The following is a 22994-nucleotide window of genomic DNA, read 5'->3' on the forward strand; positions in this document are numbered from 1 at the left end:
GTGCTGTAGACCTCATGACAATGCTAGGAAGATCTCAAACTGACATTGTTGAAAAACATAACAATGCAACCACTGAAATGAACAAGTTTATCCTCTTTTTTTCAGAAAAAATTATGTTGTTGGTGCATAAAAAAATGGGTGGCTGGAAGGTTTGAGCTAATGGGCAAATTTTTCCTGGAGGTTGGCAGGCATACACGTGGCTGATCCTTTGTCATAAACAGTTTGTGTTGAAGACATTTTTCAGGTCTCGTTAGTCTAATGGAAGTTTGTCAGCCCTGGCTAACACGAAATATGCCATGCAACAATTTAAAAAAAAAAAATCATATTTTCAACAATGCTTGCATGTGATCAAAGATGGTGGTATGGTATCCCATCATGCACATGGTTTTCTTTACTCACTCTGGTCATCGCCTTCGCTTACTGTGGGGAGTTTGTTTTTGCCGACGTTAATGTACATCGGCCGTTCGGGACTGGCTACCACATATGCAGAGGGATTGGACGCAATAGCAGCTGTACGGAAAAGTACAACAACGATCTGACTAAGAGAAAGGCTAGGCCATTCCTGCCATACCATGTCTGTGCAACGACACTGTGGGTTTGTGCTAATTCCGATGAAAACTGCTTGCTCCTATTGTGCATGATCTAGAGCACACTGCTCTGTGTCAGTATCAAGGTACATTGTTGCTGGGTTAACTATGCACTCTTTATCATTCATGCAAGGCGGTAACAGCATATCAACCTGTTGATTAGTGCGGTATTGCCACAATGTTCCATATCCAAATTCATTCTGTTCAAGCACTCTTTCATGGTTAAAAACATGAGTTACTAATTCACAAAATGAACAGCTAAAACAAGCAGGTACTCAAAAATTCAAAGCTCAAACTCAATAACTTGAGTACTGTGCACTCATACTCTTACTCAATTCTATGCAGGTCAAGAAAAGATGTTATTAGCACACTCCTCCTTGGTTCAAAAGCGTACCAATTTTAAAGAGTGAGTATTTGATTGATAAAGAATCCCCGATGTACTTACTTTCTGGGGTAGTTACTAGCGTGTGTCTGTTACTTGCTGATGCAGCCTGAGTACCCTGCTGAATAAAAACATCAAAATAAAATCAACAGAAATGTCAAATATTTGGGAATTACTATGTTGGGTTGAATGACCAAATTTGATGTCTAGTTTTTCATCATAAAAAAATCAAATGAAACCATTCAGTTTGTTTTGGTAAAGGAGATTTTAAAGGACGAGAACCAGGGCCATCCTATGGCGATAAAATGTGACATCATTCAGGGGGCAGCACAATAGTCAATGGGGAAAACAGAATTACCAAAATGTTTTATGCATGAAAAACATTCTGGCTTCACACAGTCTGGATATTTTGGCAAGGAGAGCCCTCTTGTGATCAGAAAATGAAGACAAGTCAAAAAGTGCTGGTCTTACAAACACCACTGAAAATAAAACTTGGGAATGAGAGTGTAACCCAAGTTCTTCTCAGAGGATAGGAAGTACATGTACGTATTTCCAGCATGAATGACAACGTAAGTGGAGGGTTATTTTTCTGACTTGAAAATCTGACTGCATCCTTCGGTGTTAACCAAGACTACCAATCCACTTCCTGTCCACAATCTTATGAGGAAGTGTGAACGACTATGAGTTGGCCAATCGGAGTTGATCATGACACTACTCAACAACTAGCATTGGTGAACTTCATGCACAATGCCAACGGTCGACATCTGTTCTAACCTTGTACAGAAAAGATGTCATCTGATGCCATCAATCCCATAATGCCCCTCTGCAAACCTTACCTTGTGGCAAGGGGTAAGAGACAAAGGGAACAAAACCTCAGTGTGGAGAATACTTACCACTGGCAGATCTGGTAGTGTCGCATTGAAGGTGGATGGTAGAGACTGCCGGTCTGGGCGTTTCTTGGTAGATGGGACTACTCAAACAAGAACAGTATAAACTGTATCATTCATGAGGTAATTTAGCAGAAAAAGGAGACGCAAAAGTCTTCAGGGGTTTATTTCAACTATTTTAGCACCACGCTTGGGGTATTCTGGATTGTGTGACACGCACTAAGGTTTGGTTCTTGGTTCGACCTGAACTCCAGATATGTTGGCGTGTACTCAGGAAAAAAAAGTACACTGGAGCTGGTTTGAATCGTATGGGTTTAGAGAATTAAGGTGCAAGGTACGGAAGTAAAAATAAGGAGGGGAGAAATGTGAGGGTGTGAAGGGGGGGGATTGCCTCAAGGCAAATCAAGGAAGCAGTCCAATGAGTGACAAATGGTGCGATAAACATAGGCAAATAAAAACAGATACAGTTCACCTGAGGAGGTTGTGGTGAATGCTTTTTGATGGCTGGCTCCTACTGGTGTCTAAATTTTGCATTATCGTCAACAGTTCTCTGAAGACCAGAGAGATGTGAAACAAAGACTCTAGCTGTAGCTACTGTTCATTTTGGACATAGATCCCTACTGTAGTTTTGGTTTTCACTGAATAATGTTCAATTTGAAAGTGGTTTTACTTCAAGGGAATCTCATCAGCCATTGCTGAAAGGAGGTTAAATGAAGCAATACCTCTTTGTGGCTGTAAGTATGTATCTTGATGTTGACTAGCTTCCCCATTTTCAGGATCTTTCATCGAGAAACCTTCAACAGGAGACAAAATGTGATAGAAGGTAGCTATCAGGAAAAGCAACCACTGGAGTGGAATTTGTCTTCTAGCCAGAGACATACAGACAATATTGCAAACCCCTATCACAGATTGAAAGTCACTGTGGTGCTGGATATGAACCTGTCAATTCTTGTGAGGTTTAATTTTTAGGTAGAAACAGAAAGCCGAAATCCAGTTAAACACATGGCCTATAATTGGATTCCAACCTGTAACATTCTATGAGCGGAGGGGAAAGCATCAAGCTGAGTCTTTGTGAAAGATGAAATGAATGGAGCAATTAAATTTCAATTCAGACCCAAAAAAGGCAGTTTTAACCACTTGCTGCCGGGTTGACGGCACCAGACACTTATTCTTTATACACATGGCCAGGGTCTCTGAAATCGGACAAAGGGAACTGGGCCTTGTAACAAAAGACTGTACTCAGAACAAAAGACCAGGCTGCTGGGCATTACCAACATTTTTTCACTCTCAATAGTGGAGATAATCCAGCCTTGTTTTGAAACAGTATACCACGGTTTTGGGGATTTAGCATGAGCGGATTACCGCCGGGGACAAAAGCTCTCCACCACCACCACCACCACAATGAGCCACACAGTACTGCTGGGTGCTAATCTGGCCCCGTAACACGTAACACTGCACAATCTGGGCTCTTTTTGCTGAAATACTCCGGTGTCAATAGATGTTGTCCGTCAGATTAGAGTAGAAACCAGACAGTCCTCCGTGGGGATGTAAGTGTCCAGTAAATGAAGATAGGAATTTTTAAAGAATTTTGAAAACAGAAAAAAAAGAAAAATTATCCTGTCCCAGCATCATCAACATTCATAAATGCCCCCGGCACGGAGTGGTTAAGCATCCTATCATGGGATGAAATCAAAAGTCCACAGTGAAAATCAAAATCAAGTGCCAGTCAAGGTCCTCAGTAATTCATTACCATAATATTAGATCAAACTGCACAGGGCTATTCCAGGGAACTGACAATCCCAAACAATGAATATTCACTCAGACAGGTCGTATCAAGCAAATTGAACAAAGCGGATCCTCACAGAACAAGATGAACTGGCTTGAATACACTGTTGAGACATAACGACAACCCCATGATGCATTTGTCCCTTCAAAAAGAGCAGCGGGTTCCAAAGCTAAGTACTCTGATTGGTCCAAGGTTGCTTATCATAAATGCAGCAATCCAAAATTTTATTGGTTAAAGACTCTTGGCTGTAACTGGTCCAAACTAGGAATTTATTTCTGGACTCATTCTCAGAATCCTAACCCTTGCAAGAGCAAAAATTTTCATGTAGTTTCCATGGACACTACAAGCACAATTCAGTGTTTTATTCACATGGAACTTCTACTTAAACATTGTTAAACTTTTAAAATTCTTCATCAAGAACTATACAGGGAGACTGTAAATTACAAAATAAAACCATTAAACCATGACTAGAAATGTAACTGTACAGTACAGCATTTCCATTTGATGTACAAATCTTGAATGCGATTTTGATTAACTCACTAAGTCCCAGCTCATAGGGATGTTGAGGTGTCTTCAGATCCCGTGTCTGTATTGGTCGGATGTTGCCACCATGTTTCTCAATGAAGAACGCCAACAGATCGTACATGGTCCTCATTTCTGGTTGCTGTGGCAAAAAAAAAAAAGCACTCATCTACTTAGTTTGCAAAAATCAAAATCTCTTGCTGAGTCACTGAAGGTTTTTCCTTTAAAACAACACCAAGACCGCAACAAATTTTCAACTCAAACTGGCATTTTCAAGCATGCTCCTGTCCATTGTCCACTACAATCTGAACTTTAGCTTTGGTGAGGGCATTGGATTCTCTTTTTAGTTTTCTTCTCCTGATTAAATGTTCTGTCATTCCATCATTTCTGCCCCTGTCCTTGGCAGTCCCTGGCACTTCTGATTTTCCAGACAAAACTGGCAGTTTCTCCAGGTGCTGACCTTTTCCTCGATGACCATCTCGTAGCTTCCCCGCTTGTCGTTCCAGTTGAACCTGTAGTGTTTGATGATGGGTTGGGCCTCGGGGTTCCCTCTGGGTGGATCTTGCCTCATGGACAGCGAGTAACCAGAGTGTGACTCGCTGTTTCGAATGACGATGGATCCGTGCTCTTGATTATTCAGAAGAAGCTGTTTGACAGAGAGAAATATCCCTGGCAAGTCAGTCAAAAATTGTAACATTGCACATGCACACTGAGTATGGTCAAATCTACCTCAAAAAAATCTGGATTGGGACACAGAAATAAACAACATGTACATATTAGATGACCCCCTACAGTGACCCTTGACCTCTTAATTAAGAATCTTCTAGCATCAATATCTACGGGAACAGCTAATTCTTTGTTGATGCACTACCGCACAATTAAACTAGATGTTACCATTTTTGGACATCGTATGAGACCAAGGTGCTTAGAACCAGCCAAACAAACTTGACTGTTTTAGGTACCAGATGCAAATGCATACAGACTGTGCAAACACCTGAGAAAGTTTGATGTAAAGGTCTCTCAACATTTGAACTGTCTTTACCTCTTCGGCTACTGCCCTGGTAACCTCAAAGTACCACGTTGGAGGTATGGGGAAATCGTCTCGGAAGCCCTGGATGAGATGATCAGGGTAGAAACGGTACTTCTTCTGCAAGGGGTGAAAAACGGCATTGGCAGATTTGAAGGGTGAATCCATGGAAACAGTTGGAGGAATAAAAGGCATTATGATACAATGTGTTGTAGGACTTCTAATTTAGATGCTAACAAAGGTGGCTTGTATACATTACATTTAGCAAGTCAAAGAATTAGTCCATTAAAGTTTTTTCCTTCCAAAGATACACCCCCTGGCAGAATAAGAACTAATTACCTTTCCAAAAATCAGTATCAATAGTACATATACATGTATGAATACATGTCCCCTCTATTAAAACAAACATGTACATGTACCAGGTGCACGTACAAACTCACACACTCAAGTTACAGCAATATCAAATGGTTGTACCATACACCACACTTATGAGGAAATTTATGCAATTCAAAAAACAGTTGACAGATAGCGGAAATTGCATCTCAAATTCCGGACACCAACTGCAGAAAACTGTGAATATGTTGAAAGCTCCACACAATATATTGCACATTGTACAGTAAATGCATACATGTGCCAAACCGTTCCAGACAAAAAAAGCAGTATGCTTGAAAAATAAACAAGGGAGCTAAAAATAAACGCATAACTTAACAATGTGAACACGTACATGTAAGGAAATTGATTTGACAGAGACAGGAAACATGGACTTTCGATGGTGTTACACCATACCGGTATGTCTTCCTTGAATTGTATGAGGACATTTCCCTCCAAGTTGAACAATTTAACTCCCTGTACTTGACAACTCTCTACTGCCTTTGAGACACAAACCTTTCTACTTCCACGCACTGTTATAATTGACCATTTTGTGAATACCGTATATTGATCTGGTCAGGGCCCAATTTCACGGCACTGCTTATAGCAAGCAAAAAATTGGCACTTACCATAGCAGAAAATCTGCGCTGCGATTAGCGAGGAATTTTGGCTTGTGCACATGCGCACATCCGGTAACTAAGGATTCTGTGCTTAAAGGGTTAGCGAAGAATTTTTCTGCTTGCATGGTTAGCGCAGAATGGAGATCGTAAGCGCGGAATTCTGTGGTAAGCAGCACCATGAAATTGGGCCCAGGTGTGAACAACGCTGAAGAACATGGACACTGGATGGTACTCAATGCTTTAGGCCAAACTGCAAAAAGTACCCAACTGCAACACTGGCAACGAGTCACTTTGACACAACATTAGTTGTAGCCTTTGAAAATGTTTCACACTCAATTTCAAATTTGCTCTTTCACTACTATGAGAATGCATAAGACAATACAGTTGTCATTTTGTCTATTTTAGTCTGAACATATGCAGCAAACAAAATGTCAATTTATAACTGCCAGACCACAAAAAGATGATACTTTCTTGTTCAGCAGATGCTTTGACGAATTCCTTTCGACAGAAATCCCCTACACAAATCCTGTTCACTGTTTGATACAATCACAATATTCATCTATAGCCAGTGAACTTGGGCTTTTCTTACCCAAAAAATCTGCTAGGGACAAGTTTTTTTACCCACAAATTCTTCAACCCTACAAATGCACTTTGACCCAACCAAGCACAATGTGTTAATATGTCAATCGCGGAAATGAAAAAGAATTCTTAAATGAGTGTACACGTCCTCCATGGAACAAATAAGTAAAATTATGCGTGTTTACATGTCATCCAGGGTCAAGTGGTTTAAGATTAAGTAGAATTTGGACAGGTACCTGTAGCAATCTGATGTAGATTTTCAACTGCATGGCCTAAGCCACATAAACTTGACCCAACAATTTCTCTACATCTTAAGGCTCAGGAATCTTGCAGTGTGACTGTACTCACATTCAGTTCATCCTGATGATTTGTCTTTGGATGATCCCCATCCCTGGATGGCTTCTTTACAAATGTCTGACTCCTGGGTGACTTCATGACCGGTGACTTAGCCGCGGCTGCCTCAGGCAGTACGCTGTCCATGCTCTCAATGATCTCTTGAAGGGCAATAGTCTGGCCTGGTAGCAGGTGAATTTTTGGAAGCTCCATCTGAAAGGGAAAAACAGTAGCAGGTGATTTGTTTGAATGTGTCCATCACCGCCAAATGTTTAAGTGTGCTATACTGTGATCCAACTCATCATCTTGAAAAAAGGTTGAAGGGAACCTCAGCTTGGTTTAAGGGCTTGTGGGTCACATATATTCTTTGTGCTCACACCGTTGAGGGCGGTATTTTCTCTGGTGTAAGCCTCCGATGCATATGGTGTCAAGGATACATGCCTGATGTATACATGTCTATGTATGTGCAAATGGAGAGCAATAAGTTTCCTTGTTGGCAATCTGCCTTGGAAATGTTGGCAAGCTTCTAGTAACGTGTAATTCACCAGATCTCTGCTTTGTCTCTGATCTTAGTTCTTATCCACCTTCACAGGCATAAGAAATTTGTTACCGTTTCAGCAAATGGAAATGTACACTCCACATGCTGTAATTTGTTACTATACAAGTACACGAAGTGGGCTGACACTGTCAAGATGGGAGCTGTAATTCAGACACTGAAGCATGAAGGCGACTGTTTGGATATCACCCTTTATGACTTCCTCCTACCTTAGCTATGGCATAGAACCGAATCCACCAATTATCTCTCTCATCTTGTGTGCTCATCTACAGAAAAAAACAAATGGTACGATGACAAAGATAGTACAGGCAAATAAAATGTATTGGAATGTCCTCCTACTCTATGAACATCAGATATCCTGTCAATCCTAACCTACAGTACATGTATGTATTTATCGCTACATGTACATGTACTTGTATTGCAATGCTCAATCCACTGTTCTAACATGAAAAATACCATGGTGCTGGATTTGTGCGGTATCTGCAGAGGGTGCTAAACAGGACTGTGCAATCATGCATCAGCTTATGTCAATCCAAGGCAAACCCACAGTGCGGTGCACAAACCAAATAAGCATTAAGGGTGGGGCATTTACGCGTTTAATGAAAAGAGTTCCAAATCAGTTTACAGATTTTCCCAAACGTTTAAACAGAACCTCCTCTAAGGTTTGACGTTTTATTTGACACAATCTGGCATTCATTTTTGTTGTAAATGATGCCTGTGAAATGTCATGTGATTTTCGGAACACTTTACTGCTCGGTCATTGGAATACAGAGAATTCATCACAAACTTTGTGTCCGCTATTTACACTGTGTACAATTTGTTGTGTTTCAAGTTTTCGATAACACCGTGGTAAGGGTCGGATATTTACATGTACATGCTTAAACATTTGAATGGTATGGGAAAGTTTTCTAAACGTTTTTCAAATTAAAGGTAAATTCCAACCCTTCATAAGCATACACATACATGCTTGTGTACCCACATTCACTCCTTTCTGTGTTCATAGATGCGGAAAGACCTTCGGTGAGCTTTGGACGTGAAATAACAATCATATAGCCTCAGCAAGCTGCTAAACCAGTGCTGTTGTTAACTATTGTATATTGTTGGATTCCATTGGCAGGGTACTGTACACTGTGGTAACTGCACAGTTTTGAGGCGAGTAACTGCACAGTTTTGAGGCTGGTGTTTATCTGAGTGCTCTCCACAATGCAACAAATCTTCAATTGCATTGTACGGTTTCAGCAGGGCTCTCTTGTTAGTTGTGACGAATTGGACTGAATTCAACATGTACATGTATACGTACTACACAGAAAATCCAATGTGGCTACAGTGGTGTATCCTGTTTTCATTGATGAGGGTGAAGTAGTGCGGAAGCCAAGATGAACTTGAGCAGAAAGAACATTTCAGGATCGGCTAGCGGACCACAGTATACATTTACATGTACATGTAGCCCAGGCACTCACTCCAGCAAGGTGTGGCCTGGTCGAAACTGTGTTTTGGGGGTCTTTTCAATATTCTAACTAACTTGGACACAGCTGTATCTATGGGAACAATCCGCTGGTCTCAACAACACCTGCTGAATATGTACAGCATACAGGTTCATACTTCACGCTTCTCATAGGATCTGGGGCCAATTTCACAGAGCTGCTTTAAGAATTTCCTTAAGCATGTAAAAACCTCGCTTAATAAACAAAGGTTACCAGCTCAAACTCTATATGATTATCATACTACAAACCAAAAGACAGATAAATACCATTCCAAAACAATATACATCACAGGAAGTTTTGACTGGTAACCTGATTTGTCAAGCAATTTTTTTCATGCTTGAAGAAATGTTTTGCTTTAAGCAGTGCTATGAAACTGGCCCCTAGTTAATTTAGTAATACTTACACGGTACAAAAATATCTAGTTACAGTACTTTCCCATCCCAGTAATGCTTGTGTGGGAAGAGTTGTTACACATATACATGTACATGTATCACTGACTCAAACTTGGTTCAAACTTTCTATGGACTTAGATCAAGGATCCCCCAATAGAACAGTTGTGCAAACCCTACCAAGTTGAAAGTACCCAAAGTTACATCACTTTTGGTATGGCAAAAAGTCATAGTGAAATGAAACTACCGGTGTATACATGTACAGTACAGCGGTTTCTGTACTGTCTAATGGAGATCTTTTGTTCCATCCCAGGTTTAGTCACGTTTAGCAGGTGGATGAAGCTTTGTACAGAACACAGTGAAACAGGAAGTTTTTGAGAAACAGAGAAACAAAATCGACCCTAGTTAAATATTGTTACCTTGAATTTGTAAGCGCCAGCTTTGCTCTTCACGGTGAGTTTGGTTTTTTCCTTGTTGTCGGGTGTTAATGTGCAGTTTCTGTCTATGACCAACGACTCTACTGGCTGCAAGAAAAGAGAAACAAAGAATATAGGAAAAAAGGATAACAATTAACAGTATTGTGCAGAGTTGTAATGACTCGAGAGGCAATAACTCAACTCGAGTCACAATTTTCGGTGACTCGAGTCCCGATGGGTAAAGGACTCAACTCCACTCGAGTCTGTGACCAAATGATTCAATTCGATGCAAACATCTCAGGAGACTCGACTCGAGTACAGCTTACATGTACATGTAGAAGACTCGAGTTTCAAAAAAAGATCAAGCAAAATTATAGTTGGATAGATACATGTACCTGTCACCCTAATTTATTTTCAGTATGTCTAAATGAAAATAAAAATACCAAAATGTGACTTACATGTATTAATAGTAGTGTTTTTATTGGTTTTTGTTCAAAAATTTGTGACTCAAACTGACTCGAGCACGGTACTTGACTCAACTTGACTCGACTACACAAAGCAACTGGACTCGACCTCTTGACCTAACGACGAGACTCGACTTGAGTCACAATGTTAAAATGACTTGACACAAGTCGCCAAATTTATTGATTTACAACACTGCCTGTGTGATCTGCTGGGAAAACAGTGGGATTGTAGCTAAGTTACGGCCTGATTTAAATGCCTGGTTGACATCACACACAATGTCAGTGAACGGCAATCTCTATGATGCAAAAATCCCATCGGAAAAGAATAAATCGGATACACTACAAGCTCCATTCATAAACCCCCTCGAATTTGTATGCAGATGTTTATCTCTGGTTGTGCTATATATGAAACACTTTTTTAATAAATTATTCACACGTCTATCCCTGCATAAACACGAAGACTTCAAATTTGATATCCACTGGATCATGAAGGAGAGTTTTGTAAATAAGGGTTTGTGGCACTCTCGCTGGAGAAAAGGTCATTGCGCTATAAATTTCTGCTTGGGGTTATCTTTCTGCTATCAATCTGCTTCCCCTTATACCGGTTCACGCACATTGTACAGTGGTCAGTTTTTAACAGTTCACACGAAAGATATCGAGGAAGATGTTGATTGAAATAAATGGAATATGAAAACAAGAGGAAATCATCTCCAAAATAGCCACAGAATACAAGATCCACAGAAATACATTTTGAAGGGTCATTACCATATGCATCTAAACTTGCCAGGGAAATTTTTACTGGCAAGCTTCCTTCATCAAATTCCTGAATCGATTTCCTGAATCGAATTCAGCACTGCACAAGTAATCCAGCTGTATTCTCTCATTAACAAAAGAGGGACCCAGCCACATTGAAACACATACATGTAAGATGTGAGCACTTGAGAATACCAAAGCTGATTCTTATTTAGGCAGACCTGAGGGTAACATTTCAAATTTCAAGTCCCAATCAAGTCTGTCAATGGAACCGGGAAATCTTTGAACAAGGAAGCAATACATACATGCACGTGTACATGTACAAAGTATGTACATTCTTAATGTTTACAGCAAAGAAGAATCAGTTTCACTTTCCCTAACATGCTTTGTGAACCACTGCAAAGAGACAGGCCGACCATTAAAACAGGACAATGATATGCATATATTATGCACATGTATGTATGTATGCAAACTTGTCATGTACTGTACGTCTGCGGTGACATGTATCTATGCATATATTGATACATTCTTGCCTGTGCACTTTAAATACAATGGAAACTGAGTTTTATTTAAACAACTATGGAAATTCAAAAACGTTATGTGAAACAGGTGCAAACGGAAAAAATGCAAACAAAACACAAAAACACCCATAGTTGTGACAGTTAAAAAAATGAGAATAATGCGAAAATTTGTCTGAAGTATAAAACATTACAAAAGGCAAATTACTGAACCACACATTTTTGTGTCTGATCCATTTTTCAAAATCATACATGTCAAATTTGTCTGAGGGGTGTGTTTGATCTGCCCCACAAACAAATGTACTGTACCTGTGATAAAGTGAAACATTCAACAATCTGACCCTTGAGCATTATCCACTATCCTACAAATATTCCCCAACCCTAAAGCCATTTCAAATTAGTACAATGCAAGATTTCCGTTCCCATCGACTCTAAAATATGGGTGATTTTGCACTTACAGTATCCTAATCTTGTCTCTCATCAGCCACACAGAAAGCTTGTAGATAATATTGTATGCATAGGTATGAATCACAATTTAACCTTATGCCCCATGTATCTTACTGACACTGAAAATGTATGTTTAAACAACTGTTTCTGTAAAGATTACCTGTTCTGGAATTTTGATTGAAGGTCACTATTTCAAGTTCAAAGTGAGCATCAGTTCGTTGAAAATGAGTGTGAGATGTCCTGGTTACCAGTTGCTCCCTGAGACAACTGAATGCAGGGCTGAATGTGACATGCCCTGGTTATTTTACCAGTTGCTCTCTGAGACAACTGAATGCAGGGCTGAATGAGGATTTCCCATTTTTTGGAAGTACGTATGACCCAAGTATGTATGTTGACAGTGTCATGATCAGCTTGTACTTTGTTTGAAAGCAAAAGTGATTCAAATCCTGCAATGACAAAAAATGCAACCAGAGGTTGACTGTGATATGCACCACTGCCCCAATGAATTTAATTTGCTCTGAATATTACAAATGTACATCAAACCATAGACAAACGTAGAATGACTCATTTCTTCAACTGTAACTGTCATATGAAGACTCAAGCCCTACATGTACTTACTGGTAATCTGTCACCCATCATTCCCACACCAAGCTAAACGTACATGTACATGTAGGTGCATGTACCCCTGTAAGTTTGATGTTTGACAACTCTCCAATCCCCCACTGTTGATTTGTGTTTTCAATTTAATCCAATTAAAAACAAAAACAAACCCAAAACTGGCAACTTTTAATTCTTCAGCCTGGTTTGGGAACAGTGGGTCACAATGTGCAAAGTACCGGTACATGTGTAAACGTGGCTGGGCTCTCTACCATCCTCAATCCTCCAAATTCCTCCACAACCTTCTGGTGGATTTTGAAGGATTTAGTAGGGTTAAGGCTAGTCCTGGCTCAATGCTTCACCTTAGGTGAGGTTAGGTCGATACACATCTCCTCATTTTCCTCTCCTTCCTGACCTGGGTTTGAATCCCACTAGGGCTAACTTACAAGTACGATCTCCCGGGTACATGTACTTGTATAAATGGGGGTATGGATGAGTACCATACTGTTCAGTGTGTTCTTTCCTCTCTTGTAAATGTCCATAAATATATGTTCTCTGATCCTCTCACCTTGACAAATGTGAAACATGTTTTGTTGGTCTTTTACATTTATTACTCTTCGATTGTCCTAACACTTTTGAGGAAAACAGTATAACAAATACACAAAAAAACCTTTTCTACTTTTGATAAAAATCAACCTCATGATAATCATGCTATCTGCATCCGGGTATTAAACTGTTTGTTCATTCTGTCAATGCTTTCTACCTGAGCCAACAGTTTTAAAGATAAACTTTAACCCCATATACTTTGCAAATGCTGTGCAACAGCATGTACACGTACAACATTTGAGTTGTCGGAATCAAACAAAACACAATTGCTAAAACATCCCGAGCGAAAACAAGCCCATAACCATTTTCCTGCATTTAAAACGGTAGTGTCAGGTCAAGTGTCATTTGTGAAATAATGTAAAATCATTCATGGTCCTGGGTGTAAGAGCACACCGCCCATCTCTGATATTGCAAATGTTTTGGGTCAACCCCTGGCGCATACACACATAGGGTGCGGTACAAGCTTATACATGTACATGTAGATGAACAAGTACTGATAAAATGTTAAGCAAATTCACTTGAGGTCAATTGTGATGCGGATACTGACATGTACCTCTGTGTGGTATAGGGTACATACAGTATGTGCAATGTGTACAGCCTAACAGCCTTCATGCCAGTTTCACAGCGTTCACTTTCAATTCTTCAGTTGTTATTCAGCTATGTTTTTGGCCGTAGCCCAGGGTTCTTATTTGTATGTCGGCCATCAACTTCCTCTAACAATTCTACACATGCATGTACAAGTGCATGCGATACCAGAATCTAGAACATAGAGACTCAGCCATCGGCCAAAATAAATACTGACAAAATGTGCAGTGGAATGCCGTGCTTGTATTCAGTGGTATGTCTCATACAATATCGTACATGTACCGGTACAGTATTTGTACAATAAACCTTCAAACGGGGTCAGTTACCTTCAAACAGGGATAGTTACCTTCAAACAGGGTAATAGTTACCTTAAAACAGGGATAGTTACATGTACCTTCAAACAGAGTTTGTTATATTCAGAAACAAACAGAACATTTCCACTGACATATCAATCAAGTCACTAATTGCTCAAAATTTCCCTTTTTTACAAATGTTACAGTGTACCTTTCTCAGTTTTGTGTAATCTACATGCATGTATTGCATTTTTGCAATAACATGAAATAACTTGCTCACTCTCATGTACGAGTATATACTTGAATTATTCAGAAACTCTTCCGCAAATTCTTTGAGTTGCAATGAAACACAAAATGCATATTAAAATAAGGCCTTGAAAATCCCTCATATGGATTTAACATGTACATGTATGCACATTATAATGTTATACTGCTTGATTATGGTTCCACATGTAACAGTCTTTTGGACCATTTGGCTGTAGAACCAAAACAAATTCTGGTACATTTGGCATGTCTGTCAGGAACTTTCCTGAATTCTCAAAACTCCACTACTGTTCAGGAAACAAATTTGGCCATTTTTTTTAAAATTAAACTTGCACATATAAATGTAAAAACACACAAACTCCTAAAAGTCTTAGTGGATTTTAAATGAAAGTTAGAAAAATGTACCCCTATATAGTCCAATTTTGTTAATTAAAGCTGTTACGGACGTTCCATTTTATGCTACAGATGTTACATGTGTAGAAATGTACATGTAAACAAAACAAATGTTAAGAATTTTTTATTAATTATAATTCTCCATATTGTATTTTGCCGTGATATCTCCTTGGATTTATTAGATTGAGGTGTACCGCTAACCAGTAAAAGTGCAGAAAAAATTGTAAAACTCAATTTGATACTTTGGCAGTCATGTGACAGTTGGTGTGGAATTGTCCCAAAGAACAAAGGATTGGGACCGAAAATATTCCTTGTAATACATGTACATGTAAAAAATGAGTTGTATTAACAGAACTCTTATTAACAAGATTTGAATGTACATGTATCCATTTTTTTAACGGTGGACAAAATCACTTTACTGTTTTTTCAGCATGAAGAAAATTGTCTATAAATAAGCCAACTGATGTACAATTGGTACCCTGGAAACCGTATTCAAATATCTCTTGTGCATGCTTGTCTGTTCTACGAACTTGCGGTGTGAAAATGAAAGATTTCTTTTTCTTCCAGGTCTGAAACTGAGAGAAAAACGGAAGGTCTAGGAAAAGAGCTTTACTCCACACACATTCTCTACTTTAGTACTCATAATTCTGTAGATATAGTGGGGTAAAAGGTCAATAGTCAAGTTGAATTTTACTGCCTCTGGTTTTTTTTTATTCTGCCTACTTTGCAGACCGATATATGTTGTAAAATTCTGATTGATCCGAACTTCGTTCTTTATATAATGGACAAATTTACATGTAAAAGCAGGAAGATAAGAGTTTTACATGTATTTCTTTAAGTGCATGTACAAGTAAAAAAAAAGGACATTCCACAAGGACTCATTGTACACGGTGAAATTTGTACATGTATGTAATAAGCACAAAAAAGCTGAAAAAAATTGACATTACACAGAACAGACGGGTGTCAATGTAATTATGCACCGGAACCCAAAAATACCAATACATATATCTAAACTGCAGAGATGCAGACTAAAGACTACATACTCTACAGATGTACATGCAGAGGTAAATTGTTTTACTTAATTTTTTACTCTTGAGAACAAGAACACAATTTTAAGAAAAAATAATTACATGTAATGAAAAGGTTTCTCTGAACTTCGATCCACTTTTGATAGTAAAAGGCACTATATCACACATTAGGTTTTTGCCAAAGGTTAACTTTAAAAATCTGAATCTGAAAGTGCAGAATGTTACTGAACATAGGCTTGTGAGAAAAGCAGGCCACCCATATTGAGAAATCACCACCAAATATTACTGTGAACCTTACATGGATTAGTGCTTTCAAAGCCTGTCATCGGTCCTTAAACCTCACATCAAAAAAGACATTTCACACAAAAAGACACAGGTGTACATGCAACAGAATGATGTGCAGAACCACAAGGGGTCAATGTTACCAGCCTCCCCCCCAGAAAAAACTACAATCTGTTTACAAGAGCAAACCATTTCTGTGGGGATTGAAACAAGTCAATGGGTGGTGCATTCACTAAAATGACCCCAATTCAAAGCGTTGATGGCAGGTCACTTATCAACAATCCAGGGACAGAGTACTGGAGAGTTATTAGACCTTCATTCTTGATCTGAAGCTGACAGCCAATAGCAGTGTGAATCCACACCTGAATATAAACAACCTGTTGATGGCAACCTGACCTGTTCCTTTTACAAGCTACCAACAGGTGTAGGTGCTGTGGTATAATGATACAGGACTCAGGCAGGTAGAGCCAAGCCGCTATCATAACATGGGCCCCTATAATGTTCCTTCAACAAGTTGGACAATGTATACATGTTTGGGTTTCACTCTGCAAGGTGGGGGATCAGGAAGTCTCCTCACAAATTGCTGAGAACTTCGTTACATGCACCAATAAGAACATACATTGTATATATGTAAGGTCCAAAAAATTTTAGCTTTTCAGTAAATGGCATGTGAAAAAAACGGTACAGGTTGCATGTAAATCTGCACATGTACACTGCACACTGCAGCTAGTGTGACCTGGTTACAATTAACAGCAGCAAGAGAAGGGTCTGGTGGCATTTGTTTCAAATGAAATGAACAACACTAAGTCTGTGGAACTTTCTGTATTACATTCAAACTGCAATAGACATAGTTTTTCTTTTTTTCTCTCCAATTTTGCATTTTCCAAAACTTGTCCCCTCCCAAAAAGTTAGGTCTGTACCATCAAAATAGGGTGGGTCTTGAAATAGGAGACATCTTTTTGGCCATGTAAATACATACGTGTAATAAGCCCCACCCCTCGGTGCTCTAACCAATCATAGCTGTGATCAAAGTCTGAAATGCATGCATTGAAAATTCAACATGAATGTGCATATAACCCATGGCCAGAGCACGCGAATTGTCACCAGAAAGTTAGGGCACATGTTACACTGTAACTGTCCAGGTGCCCGCAATGGGTGGGTCTTACTGGATCAATCTATTACGTGACCCGGTCTTTTTAAACTGGGGTTTGACCATCATGGGTGTTACCAATAAGATCATTGCCCATTTTTTTAGCCTTACCTTAGATGTGCTGAGTTCACGTTGTGTCACCCTCTGACTGTACATAACAATTTTGTTGTCCATCAACATCAGCCAACGTTTCTCATAGTCCTGTTAAAGTAAATGAAATGATCATTTAAAGTTTAATCAAACAAAAATGAAGTCTGCATATTCTACGTCAATCATTCAACCGCTGAGTACCAAGTACAAAAACTTAACTCTTGTAGGCTATGCAGTCTTTACGATTGCATGTACCGTACTGTACCGTATATATATGTACATGTAACTTGGGAAATTTACATGTACAGTGTATGTACATGCTTGAAACCTCATCAATCCACTAGAATTCCGAATGAACCACTTTAAGAACAATTGCACCAAGCTTTGGTCTCCAAAGATCAAATTCATTTCTGATAACAATCACATAAAGGTTCATGTTACTGATTTTCAAACTGAATTGGCACAGAATACCTGGTATCATCAATTCATTTCTCAAATTTTAAAAAAGTCTCTATCATTTCCTTCTCTGAACAACAAATGCCAGTAATTCCCCCTAAATTGTTGAATTCCTAGAAGGAATTAAATAAGAAAAAGCACTAAACATTCAGCTTCAGACAAATCTTATCTTCATCTGACAGTCGTCCTTTCTTGTTAGTGCTTGGAGCTGTTTCTAGATCATGCTGTAGTTTCCATTTTTCTTTCCATTCAATGTGTACACACATGTACATGTACAAGTGTGCATACAATGTACATTTTTATCATCAGATCTCACATCGTGACAAAATGAACTTTTTCCCAATGACTGATGACCATTGGCATTCAGGCCAACATGTACCCATAGAATGTTTACGGCTTGCGCGTGTACACATGCACAAGTCTTTCAGTAACAGCAACATGAACAAGTATAAACTCTTCTTGTGTGGTTATGTTTACTAATGTTACTGTAACCCTAATCCACCACTTTTGAGCTTAAGGACAAAATGACAGGTAAAATCCTGAATCTTTCAAAATCCTCCATAGCCCTATTTTTTTTGGAAGGGGGAAGGTGAGCACACCAGGTTGGTTGCTGGGCTGAAGCTGTTTTTTTTGGCAGACTTGGCTGACAGCTTTTCATTTGCAGTAGAGAATTGTGTATGACCAGCAGCAGTGAACAATGGAACACACCGTCCTTGGGTACATGTTTATTGTCAACAGTACGATGTGTGACCATATGCACCACTATGTGACTGATTTTTTAGTGATTTCATTCACCATTCATCCTCAATCCTCCAAAATTTTTGCTTTGGCTTTTAAATCAGCATTCATCCTCAATCCTCCAAAATCCTCCACGCTTCAATCACCATTAATCCTTGAGGATTGAGGTGAGTTAGGGTAAGGTACATTTCTTCCGTTGTTACATGTACTTCTCATTTTGGTTCCAATCAACATCCCTCCCACTTGTTTATGTTACATTTTTTTCTTTAGTTGATTGCAAACACCAGTGAAATCCATTTCTTTATAAATGCACTCAGGAGAGTAAACACAACCAGTGCCTGTCACCAGATTTCACCATTTTGGAGAAAGATCAGTGCAGAGTATAAATTTGTTTTTTTGGCTAACCCTAACCCATTGTCTGATACCTAACAATACTGCTTTGCAGACGGCCACACATGGATGAACATGGGTAATGAAATTGCCATTTACTGTACATGTACGGGTACACGTACATGTCCATTGCAACAGGCATGTTTTGATCTAACAGTGCACACCCCTGTGTGCAAGCAGCTACGGTGTATGACTTTTTGGAAAGGCCCAATGAAAATATTCTCACATAATGCACAAAGATACATGTATGCTGTAGAGTCTTTATTTATGACTTGGCAAAGTTGAAATTGAAAGCAAGGTTTATTCTTCATTTTTGGAACTTAAGAGTAGAAAAGAAAACAATAAAACAAAATTTCATGATAATTTAGCATCTGTGGACTTGGATAAATTATGATAAATTTGTGAAAAACCCTTGAATGTAGGTCTCCAGCAAGACTTTGAAAATTCAAAGGGAGGCTTGGAACGTACATGTACATTATAAAATACTGGTAGTCTGGCACCATCCTGATTATTGTACATGATTTAAAAAACAGATTCAGTCAAAAAATGACTTCCCTCATGAGAAGGGTCTATATTCTGTCCTCTTGTGGAACTTTTTTGTTAATGAAATGCAGAACAATGGTGTGGAGAGTGTGCCAATGCACATATACATGCAGGACGCTCAAAAATCCCACATCAAAGATACCTTACATTACGTTTTGTACTCTGAACAATAATAAACGCCCCACTCATCCAACATGAACACACTTTTTTTCTTGAGCAACCAACTTCAGCAGTCTTGCTGAATTGTGTGTGCACATTTGCAACTTAAAATTTTGTTGCTTGCTGAATGTTGTCCAAAAATTCAAATCCTCATGTTTTAGGATACACCTGGGCTTCAGTCGGTGGGGGACGGGGAGGGGGCGGACATGTCCTTACAGTATATCAATTGTCCCCCCCCCCAATTTTTTCCAAAACCTAAACAAAAATGTATACCTTACAAAAGCATTTGTTAAAAAAAAAAAATTGTCTCAGATCACACCACTCCAAAATTTAAATACTCCCCACGACGTGCGCTCCCATTTGTTCTGATTAGGACTATGTCCCCCCCTCTCACTTTTAAAAACGGATTGACACCTTTGAGGACACGCATGTGCAGCAAGATGAACTGGCTTACCGCTCTCTGGCAGAGTAATTGAACAAAAAAATCTGATCAACTTCAAACATTTCCTTTAATCAACTACATGTCCATGATGTCATCACCTCAACACTTTTGTGACCATCACTCTTCTTAGTGTATCTGTTGTCAATTGTACAAAACTGACATTTTCAAAAAGAAAATTAGCAACTTTTAAGAAAAGAATCTGAATTGAATGATCCTGTTTTTATAAAATTCAGAATCTTCAACATCCCAATTCTTAAAAAAACCAGAATCCTGAAAATGAAGATAAATGTCAGCAAAACTGAAATGACTTCAAAATTCAGGACAATGCCTACATACCTTATCCTTGGGTCCTTTCATCTCGGCAAATCCTTCATGGTGCTTGGTGGACCCGTTGGACAGTGGGGAATCAGGAGGCTTCTCTGCTCCACTCATAGTGAAGTTACCAAGAGGCTTGTCAAAGACTAGATGTAAGATTCAGCTGATGGATTTCTGGCTTGTTTGATCTGATTAAAATTCTAAAGCATCTCAGAGCTGTGGAATCTGACCATACAGGAAACACAAAGCGAGTTTCAAATGGGCTGTAAACATCAAAGAAGCAGTTTAATACCGACCAATAGGGTGAAAAGTCTCTGGAAGAAATTTGGCTCTGCTAGACTACCCAAGCTCATAAAAATGATTTTGAAAATACCAACAGCTTTTGTGTACCACACATCAATTATGTGTAGACCACCTACTGGCTACTGGGTACAAAGAAGTCATTGCTATTAAATGGTTCAACTCAAGGACACTCATAAAACTGCATTGATAAGATTCTAAGATTTCCTTGAGATGTAGTCTAGGGTTGAATGTAAATATATAGATGCCATTTTTTATTGAGTATTGCATCTTGCTTAAATGATGATGATGACAGGGAGACAAGTGAGGCTGTCTCAGGAAACTACAATTTGAGACATTTAAGCCACAAAGTAACAGTAAGTTGCAACAAAACCTCAAGGTGCCTTGAATTTTGGTAAAACAAGATACTCTTGTGATGCAAATGATATTTGTTTTGGCTCGTAGCCATGGATACAAAATTTTGCAAAGTCTTTTTCTTTCTAAAAGAACTAATTTTTGTCCATGATTGAGTTACAAGTATTAAAAGTTAATAAATATTGTCCAGTTGTTTAAAATATCGTCCCAATTTTCTCTGAGCTTACCCTACTTTTGAAAATTTCAAATTGAAAATTGTGAGAAAATTTGACTTTCTTTCTGTTAAACTAGCCATGCAAATTTGAATCCACTATGTGTCATGTGTTAAAACACTCACTCTGTTTCCCCTCATGCATAATTTCCCTCAAATCTCAAAACCCTGCCCTTTTTGACAATTATCAACCTTATGGTTGTTGAACACAATGTCAGTCATCTACGAAGGTGAATTCAAAAGTTAAAATATAGCTCTCCCTTCTATTAAAGGAACAGGGTCCCCAAATTTACAATCCCCTAAACAAAGATGCATCTTACTAACTATCACTACCAGCGGGTCCCGGGGACGACACGTTAATCAGTACGGGGTAGTACACACTATTTTGTACTGTACGTCTTGCCCGTCGAGTCGTATCGATATAGGGGCCTGTGAAAACATCTTATGCACACACAGTATCGACTAAAACTACTCACCAAAATCGCTGAATATCTCAGCTCAGAGCTCCTGACAACCTCCGCATGGTGTCATTTAACAGTTATTATCTTTTAATAAAGACCAGAAATGACATACACAACTCAGTATGTGGAGGGATTTTACGTGTCCGAAGTCGATCTACGGGCATGCACAGAACTAGTCTGCTCCGGAACACTGCCCATAGTGTGCATGTATGCGTATGCACGGTGCCGGTGCCGGTGAGAGGCACAGCTTTGCATCGACGTGACCCGCGGCAGTACTGTACGTACCCGGAAGTTAAAAATAGACTGTACCAAAGTACCAAAGGGGTGAACGCTAAAAAAATATCTTAAATGAAATTAAATTGATTGCAAAGGTAAGTAGTTTTGAACACTTTTTAAGTGAATAAATTTCAATAATTTTCGTTATAAATGAAATTCGCTTCACTGTACAGCAAGTACGTTTAATATTATGAATTTTTAATGAAAAAACGTGAGTCACGTTTCCCCACACACAAAAACGAAGTGCCCTCAATTATATGCATAACCTTCACAATAACCATCAAAACCCCCTAATATTTATCAGAACTGTTGCGAAACTAAGGAAATTCCTATTGAAAATTGCTCGGATAAAGCATACATTTACTTGCAATAAATTCCTGAAGTCGTGAAGCAACAAATGAATACGACTAAAATTACAGCAAAAGTATTACTTGTGAATTAAGTGAATGCGTCACAACATCCATTACCAAAGAAGGAAGGTCATTATCCCCGATGATTTAAGTCGTAAAACAAGCCGACTCAAGAGTTCACTTGCAGGTACCGGTAAGACTAGTTCAACGAGCCACCATATTCACCTCTTTTTTTGTCTTTAGAATGTCACGAAAATGCTCTGGCGACTGAAGCATGTCTATGCTTTAGCGCGGGAAATCCCCTCCATTACCCCTGCGAGTCCCAATTCAATGTCAAGAAAAGCGCGGCCATAGCGTCATCAAGTTCATGGCACTGGAAGGGTGCCGAGGTTTTTATTGTTCAGTGCATGAAGCGTCCGGGTAAAGATTTGTAATAGCTGTTTTATCATTGTTATTTTGTTTTTATAGTGACTTGTTTTTTTCATAAAATCTGAATCCTTTTTGCAGTTTGTTTTATATGCCTGCCAAATTCCCGGCACAAACGTTCTGTTCCGAGGGGGGTGGGATTGGAGCAAAATCAGAGCCCTGCAAG

General features: G+C 39.1%; 1 protein-coding gene across 17 annotated transcripts in view; it reads right to left on the reverse strand.

Moving 5' to 3' along the window:
- LOC110985853 (signal-transducing adaptor protein 1-like) overlaps positions 1 to 22030 on the reverse strand; it is a 31632-nt gene extending 9602 nt beyond the window's left edge. For 4 of the 17 annotated variants that reach the window (XM_022247259.2, XM_087137478.1, XM_022247268.2 and 1 more), the window contains exons 1-13: positions 21792 to 22026; positions 20472 to 20675; positions 17429 to 17518; positions 9941 to 10045; positions 7858 to 7914; positions 7108 to 7305; positions 5207 to 5311; positions 4625 to 4810; positions 4183 to 4306; positions 2579 to 2650; positions 1863 to 1939; positions 1033 to 1090; positions 400 to 510 (exon numbers count right to left, since the gene is read on the reverse strand). In XM_022247259.2, the coding sequence (XP_022102951.1) occupies positions 400 to 510; positions 1033 to 1090; positions 1863 to 1939; positions 2579 to 2650; positions 4183 to 4306; positions 4625 to 4810; positions 5207 to 5311; positions 7108 to 7305; positions 7858 to 7914; positions 9941 to 10045; positions 17429 to 17518; positions 20472 to 20567 (1279 nt within the window). In that variant the 5' untranslated portion in view covers positions 20568 to 20675; positions 21792 to 22026. Of the gene's footprint in view, positions 1 to 399; positions 511 to 1032; positions 1091 to 1862; positions 1940 to 2578; positions 2651 to 4182; positions 4307 to 4624; positions 4811 to 5206; positions 5312 to 7107; positions 7306 to 7857; positions 7915 to 9940; positions 10046 to 17428; positions 17519 to 20471; positions 20676 to 21791 lie in introns of all 17 variants that reach the window. The other 13 variants (XM_022247263.2, XM_022247254.2, XM_022247267.2 and 10 more) reach the window with 11 other exon arrangements.
- Positions 22031 to 22994: the final 964 nt, after the last annotated feature.

Source organism: Acanthaster planci, linkage group LG05 (assembly GCF_054643075.1).
Source record: "Acanthaster planci isolate LZ-2023a linkage group LG05, COTS_SCS, whole genome shotgun sequence".
NCBI lineage: Eukaryota > Metazoa > Echinodermata > Asteroidea > Valvatida > Acanthasteridae > Acanthaster > Acanthaster planci.